The sequence below is a fragment of the Trichoplusia ni genome, chromosome 9 (genome assembly GCF_003590095.1).
Source record: "Trichoplusia ni isolate ovarian cell line Hi5 chromosome 9, tn1, whole genome shotgun sequence".
NCBI lineage: Eukaryota > Metazoa > Arthropoda > Insecta > Lepidoptera > Noctuidae > Trichoplusia > Trichoplusia ni.
In genome coordinates, this window is record NC_039486.1 from 4,156,331 (window position 1) to 4,164,276 (window position 7,946).

The 7,946-nt window shown below is 35.6% G+C and overlaps 1 protein-coding gene across 1 annotated transcript; it reads left to right on the forward strand.

Annotated features, from left to right (window-relative positions):
• The first annotated feature begins 2,887 nt into the window (after positions 1-2,887).
• LOC113497752 lies at positions 2,888-4,342 on the forward strand. The gene has a single exon (XM_026877451.1). The coding sequence runs from the start codon at positions 2,916-2,918 to the stop codon at positions 4,026-4,028; it is 1,113 nt and encodes a 370-aa protein (XP_026733252.1). The 5' UTR covers positions 2,888-2,915; the 3' UTR covers positions 4,029-4,342.
• The last annotated feature ends 3,604 nt before the right edge of the window (positions 4,343-7,946 follow it).

Consider the following 7,946-nt stretch of genomic DNA (forward strand, 5'->3'; position numbering starts at 1 on the left):
CTATCCCATCGCTGTATACCCCATGAGTTCTAACAGGCACCCTTCCTTCATTGCCCCTTATACTTGACACATTTACTCTGTAAAACGTTTACCATTTTAAATTTGGTTACTTTTTAGGGGCGCTAAGACGTATTTAAATATCACTGCTTTTTAATATCTTGGGTTTTTTTTTATTATTAGGTTTTGGAGTATGTCATAAATAGGAGTTTAATTACAAATCTATTTGCTCTGCTCTTTGGTGCTTCTGTGACGCGAATTTTAAATTCACAAAATAATTTTACTATGCCCAGATATTTTTGAAAATTCAGCTCCACATTCTACGAACTCGCTCTATATTTTATATTCGATTCAAACCAACCACCACTTATTATATTTATTTAGTACATGTTGTTCTTTTTATAATAAAACTTTTGTCCTTGTCCTTTATTACTTAAAAACGGTTAACTCACGCATATTACGGATTCTTTAATCATAACCTGACACGTCGTGAGATTAGCGAGTTGACCCTTAAGTCCTTACGAAGTTCTAACATGGCTACAACAGTCAAATATTTATTTCGTTTCTTTTCATTAAGAACAACTAACAACATTTTCACCTAAAAATTGACCACATTAACAAATATGACAAGAAATACTTCGCAATACTAATCCAACAACATCTGAATATTAAATTGTCTGCTTGAGGGTAACATGGCTACGTATTGTGTTAATAATTCAAAGATTTAACAATTGAATCCGCCGCGATACCTGTTATTAAATATGTAAATTAGTTATTTATTCAAGTCGAAGGGGAGCTCTTTATACTAAGTTTTGGTGTAATTTGCAACCTGACTGTCACACCAATGTTGGTTTGAAATTATTTGGAATTTTCGGACTGATTTCTTATTCGTGAAATGCGTTGGTAATTAGACTTTACGTGTCATAAAGTTCTTTACATTAGGTTAATTACAATTAGAAGCGAATTGGTGGTAAATTAATTTGATTAAGTTACTCTTTTAATTTTGATTGTATTTTTGTTGTATTGCACTTTTTTGTGGCGGATTTGTCTATTTAATATCGGTTTCCTTATGCGTATTTAGGACCGACCTTATGCGTATTTCGGAAAGAAGTGAACTAAAGATGATGGCTTCATTTTAATTTTATTGCTATGTTGGTAGATGATGTCTTGATTTTATCCTGTTACAGTAATAGGTATAACAACGTATTAATACGTATGAATCTTCTTCTTCGATAGGATAATAAAAATATAAAAGTATCGAATCGAAAGTATTGGAAGTAATTGAATACTTTGCTATACCCTAGTAAAACGCCTTTCCTAATTTGTAAATTTTTTGGGGTTCGGCACATTAAGGGTAAACCGAAACCCTATTATGAACTCCACTGTCCGTTCGCCTGTTGCCAATCTGTATTCCATGAACAGTATTAGATTAAGAGATCACTTTTTGACAGTTTCACATGGAAAAAGAAACATTAAGGTTATAAAATACCTATATTTCATGTATGACCATTTTTATTTGTAGGTAGCTTCCGTGTCGTGACTCCCATTTGCACTAGACCGGTGTGATATTTATTTCAACAAAAGCAAATAAGACAGTTCATAATCATAATTTTATATTAACAATAAATACAAATTTATAAACTTTTAGGCAAATCATTATCCAAAGTAAACACTGCCGACCGAAAACCTAACAAAATCTTCAATTACATTCACAAAGAAAACCAAAACAGCATAACTGATCAAAATTATTAATTGAAGAATATAAAACAATACCGCAATACTGGTCTGATCCCTTGAGAATCGTTTAATTTAGATTATTTATTACAAAGCGAGCGGGCACTGGCGGCGACGCTAGCTAATTTACAAAATAAATATTAGCTCAATCAAACCGAGTCTTATGTTGTTTTCACTAATTGTTATTTCGTCTTGAGAAGAAATATATTTTTGGGGACAATATTATGATTTTGGGAGAAAGAGAAGCAAAAAGTTGAAGTCACGTTGCGAAATTATTTAGATCTATCGCTCGTAGACGAAACCAACCATACAAAAACATAACCAACTAGTTCTACATGTCAATTTTGTAATCTATTCAACGTTTATAAATCTTAACGTGGCTATAGTCAGGTAGGTAGGACTTGCGATGACAACTGACAACGGCTGCTTACGTTTTGATTTAGCTGTAAACTTCTGGAAGTTAACTGACCACATAGACCGTCATAAAAAATGTTCTTCATTTCTTTATATTTCATAACTTTATTACAAACATAGGACACATGTTGTAGCTACCGTGTAGAGCTATATTGAGATACAGCCCTTGCATTCAAAACCTCAGCAGTCGTCACAAACTTTATTATATAGAGGCATTCGCCTCATACTCATTTTTAGCCCAAGCAATGAGGCGCATAACAACTGTTATTCCACAAGTAACGCAAGCAAGTAGCAACAAACGGACAAGACACGACTCCATCTCCGTAGCATTGTTTTCAATAAATTAAACGTAGGACAAGAGGCCGGGACACTGCACAAACAGCCCGGAGCCTCCGTCAACACAATTATTATACTCGGACAGCCACCCTCGTGTCGATAAACACCCTCTAAATAAATTAACTGGACTCTATCCAAAACATTTGTACGATGCCTCGGGAACAAAAAACGTGTAATTAATTTAAGTCTTAACATCGAGGTCGATAGTCTGTTGATTGTTTTGTTAATTTAAAACGTTTTGTCAAGTATTATTGACACTGAAATTCCGAATTTAGATTATTATTATTCTTTTATTTACTTCAATTATATTGAATTTATTAGTAAAAATTCATAATTTGTATTGAAATAATATTTTTGCTGTTACACTAATTATTTAAATATTAAATCATCAACATTTTCTATAAAAATATTTTTGATTTGTTTCAGTTTACACTATGGCTACTCGACCAGCGGCCACTGTAACTCGTACGAAGAAACAGAACCACGCCAACATTCCATGCCCCATAGAAAACTGCGCTCGCTTCACATACGGCAAGCTTCCCGACCATCTTACTAAAATCCATGGTCTTACCGGAGCGGAGAGAGACGCGCTCAACGAACAACAACGGAAACGCTTCTTCAACGGCGAACTGTGCCAGGTACGGTACCTCAAAGAATCCGCCATCCGAGACCTCTGGGGAACCGACTATGAAGACCCACGTATCCGAGCGAAAATTCACCAAAGCTACGGTCTAGTCAAAATTCGAATAATACCCCTAGCTGCAACACAACGCGCTCGTCCGCTCACCGAACAAGATGCAAATGTACTGACTGCTTACAATGCCAGGACGGCACCAAGACCAGCACGAGTACAGAAAACTCGTACCCGACCTCGGCCCTACCCAGCACCTCAGGCAAGTCCAGTGGAATGCCGGGCTTCAAGCGAGTCCAGTGAAGAGGAAAATACTCGCAACCCTCTACCACCGTCACCCCCTCCATCTTCGCCGTCCCTCCCACCTTCGCCAGCTCCATACGAACTGCAGCCAGTAGAAACTCGATTACGCGACATATTCGATTCAAAAATCGATGCTGGATACAAAGCTGTCATCGATGACATGAAGAAATCGATGACTATGGGAAGGACGCTGGGAGCGAGGAAGCGTAAAGTGTACCGAACATACCGCCGCTATGCAAAGAGATTGATCGCATTCCTGCATCGACAACATTCGCCATTAGCCTACGACGTCGACGTGCTTCTATGCAGTGATAGTCAAGTCTGCGCCTTTTTGGAAAGAATCAGTGCTGAACATAAAACAAAAACCTTAAGGAACTACATCGTGGCTGCGATCAAGTTGCTGGATTCGCGACTTTTCGCCATCGAAAGAGACCCATCATGCAAAGAGAAGGTGGCTTCGATGACTCGTGTTTACGATGTATTGCACGGTCGTCTGACTGAATGTGATAGACTGTTGGCACAAAAAGACTCAGAAAGCGAAAAGAAGTCACTGCCTTCCTTTGATAATGTCATGGAGGAGAGTTTCAATGATTCTTATGACGAGCTTGAATAAGATACTGACCGAACTTAGCTTTTTGACTTCACCTTTATTTTATCCCTGCTTCGGAAGTAGTCTGCTAATGAGAATTTAGAACTAGAATTAATGATATGATGTAAATACGTAAACCCATGCAATTAGGAACATGTAATTATTATTTTTCCGTAGTTTTATAATGTATCACGTTTAATTTATGTGAAGAAAAAACGTCTGTAAATATGTCCAATCTACGTGTCTAAAGCAATAAGCTGAATCATGAATGTTAGTAGATAAATTTGCCCTCTTATTAAAAATGTAGGTATGTGACACAATTTACGGTAAATGAGATCTTTTGTCTCTGTCGTTCCCATTGCGTTAATATAAAGAATGTAAAGGACAAAAATCTGCTTATCTTAAACATTGCCTATATTTTTTTATAAGTGTCGGGGTATGTCTGTGTTAAAACGCTGAAAGTTATACTTTCGTTAGTGTGCAATAATATGCCAAATGTAGAATTAAATTATATTTTAAGCATTTATTTTTAAGACACTGTAAACTTTCATGTAATGGATGGATCTCATTAAATTATTTGTCAAGTAAATGTCTAACATACGTACGTTTATTTATTGTGTAAATATTTTTTCTGCTAGTTAAATATTCCCAAAGAATTTGTTGTTTTATTTGTATTCCTTACATTCCTCAGAAACCATCTGATAAGCAACGGAAATTAGTAATCATAACAATTACCGCGTATTTTTTTATCTCTACGAGTATATTGCTGATTCAATTTAATACATTAAAAAATTTGTTTGCAGTAAATAAAAATAGAACGTGTGTGTAAAGGCGTTTTCTAAACGAACCTTGCTTTAGATCAGTATGAGGACAACTCGCTTAATTTAATATTGACACGACGAGCTATTCTCGTTGCACTGACCCAATATTATTGGGAACAGAGCGAAATAACCATTATTATGACTAAATAATTAGGCAGTTAACATGAATAAGATAAATAGACTCTTTAAGAAAATATTTAGATTCGTTAGCAACACGTCAGCAACATACCTACTTAGAAATGGAACAAAATTTGTAAGAAGAAACGATCAAAACGTCGCTAAAGGCGCTAGCGTCTTCGTAATATCATTTACCACACCGCCATCTCTTGTTGAATAATAAAATTACCAAAACAGTCTACCGTAACATTTTACGCTATCTCCCACCAGAGAGCGCTGACCGCCACCAACAAGCTACGCGATACTCCTACTACTTGATGTGGCCCTAGTACATGGCGATCGTAACTGCCTGCTCCAGATTCTCCACCTACGTTCCAAACGTTCCACATTCTTGGCGCCCCACCCGTCTTGTCATACTTGATAGCTGACCTCTTTAATAGCCAAGGACTATCCAACTAGTAATTCAGAACGCTATTTTATTTTACTTGAATAGTTATTTTGTTTCTATTAAGCCTGCACTTTGTGGTAAAGTTAAATTTTCCGTAGAATGGTTCGCATTCCATTTTCGAACAACTCGGTTATCTGTACCGCGCAATACGTCATTTGTATCTATAGAATATCGGCTTGTTCTTGACAATTTATTTTCGTTATTTTTTAGCAGCAAAATATTACTATTTGCGACGATTTTTTATTCTACTTATTTAATATCCTTTTTTATTGCTAGGTATATAATGAAACATAAACATACTTCATTGCTTTTACATGCGAGATACCTGCCATGCCAGTGACATTGTCTTGAACTTCTAAAAATATGTACCTGCTACCTACTAATAATTTTATCGTCTTTGAAATAGAAACGAATGGATTAACAAAAATTGTTTTAACTCTGTTAACATTTTTTTAAATTTCGTTGGCAAACACATTTCCACCTCTGCCAAGTCGGTGATACATAATAACTTTTACAAAATTATTCACTGGCTCAGAATAGAATATTTTACGTCCATACAACCTACACACCGACAAACCTACAACATATTATGTAAAATAGAATTTTCTAGAAAACTTATTTGATTTTAAATAATTTTTGCCTTGATTCGCTTCAATTTAATTTCAAATACAGTTATAAAATTGAAACAAATTCCGGACGTCTACTGGACACATTTGGAAACAATAAATACCTAAAATAAAACAGAATCGTTAAATACACAAACAGAAAGTCAAAATTTAAATCAAATTTATATTAATTGAGGTAAGTTCTTGTATTTTATAGACAAAGGCTGTGATGACCTAAAACCATAAAAAAATCTGTTGATGGACGGGCGACGCCGGCGGACGGCGTGTGTATGTCGAAATTATTTTCAGCCGCTTACTCACTGGCTATTCCTGTGCCATATACTACCTTGAACCGCTACGAAGTGCGACCTATTTCGGTTTACTGACTAAACGAACGTTCTCGTTCAGAATATTTGAATGTTTTCGATAATAACCGCCAAAGGATGTTAAAGCAAACACGTCAATCTTTCATCTCAATGCTAGAAATATCTGAATTGAAACACGTGCATCGTCGTAAAACACGATATTGTTTTGTTTTTCGTAGAGTAATAAATCTTAAATGCATCAGCGATGATGCAAGAGTTAAAAAAATAGGGTGACCTTATTATTCGCCGGATATCATGTACATATTTTCATTTATATTAATCTTAACATTTTAAATTGAATTAATCAAATTAGTTCACTGATTTTATTGCCATAAATCCTTCTTCAAGTTTCTTTAAGTTTTTCATGATAAAAAAATATATTTTTATTTCATATTTATTTCAATTCGAAATGTATTAGTCAAACCTCGCGTGCTAACCACCGAATGACAACAGCGCCGCTAAATGAATGATTACATTACAAAATTGCAATGCAGTGGTAAACAATGCCGCACGAACCGGATGACGTCACGCGCATTCGGTGCAAAGTGCATGTATGCAGCAGCTTAACCTTCTTGCGTTCATGTTGCCCTGGTGTCCGTTCCTTTTGTGAGCGACACCAAAGGGGCCCTATCCCCTTCGAGCACCCTTCTCTGGGTCAATGCGTGTGTTCATCTCTCGGTCATTCACCGGACCGACCTTCATCTCGTTTTGTGTTTATGCGTATAGATGTCATTCGACTCACGCGCAGTGCACGCATGTTTGTAGTGTATGGTCCTTTAATGTATGAATATTTTGCTCTCCAGCGCTACTTTCACAGGATCTTCGCTATTTAAATTTTAATATTTAGTTGTGAATAGAGATTTTGTTTTGTAATACAGGGTGTGTTGACTTTTCATAAGGATACTACACATATTTTTGATCTCAAGGTTTAATGACCCTTTTCCGAAATTTACATAATATACACTTTTTCATTTCTTTTTCATCTTTTTTCACGGATTATTTTTAACTGTCATAGTTCTCTGCTAAATGCTTTGGGTCTAAGCATCCTTTATTTACTGCTAAGACTAACTCCACTTTTTAAGAGTGATGAAGTATTTTTATTTGCAAAGTAACTTCTTCAATTTCTTATTCAAAATCTAGAGAGCGATACAAGAAATTTAAGATGATAAAACAACATTAACACAAAGCGTTCTTCTTTCTATGGTCATTATTCGGATTATGTTGCAAGAAGCTGCAACAAAATATCTTACCAGGAACTCATTGTACAAGGAATTCAGAACAAAGAAGTAGTTCGATGCATAAAACCGCATTAAACGTTCGTACAACTGCATCGATGACTGATATAACGAGTCTGCACACTGGCGCAGTTAAAATGATTACACATTACTCACACATTGCCAGTTCGACGCGCTACCTGACAGGGTCAGGATTATGAAGTTTTTGTCAGGTAACCGTTGCTAAGGTTACTAAGGAGGTTTTTTTACAGAATATTATTATTAATTTGTTTTTCTTTTTTTTTATAAATCCTTTTGTGTAAATGTAGAAAATGTTTCTAAATCATGGCTCAACATTAACTTTTTGCTCTG

Bases quoted from the DNA above. Each gene is read 5' to 3' on its own strand.
- LOC113497752 (XM_026877451.1), top strand. From the start codon at position 2,916: ATGGCTACTCGACCAGCGGCCACTGTAACTCGTACGAAGAAACAGAAC.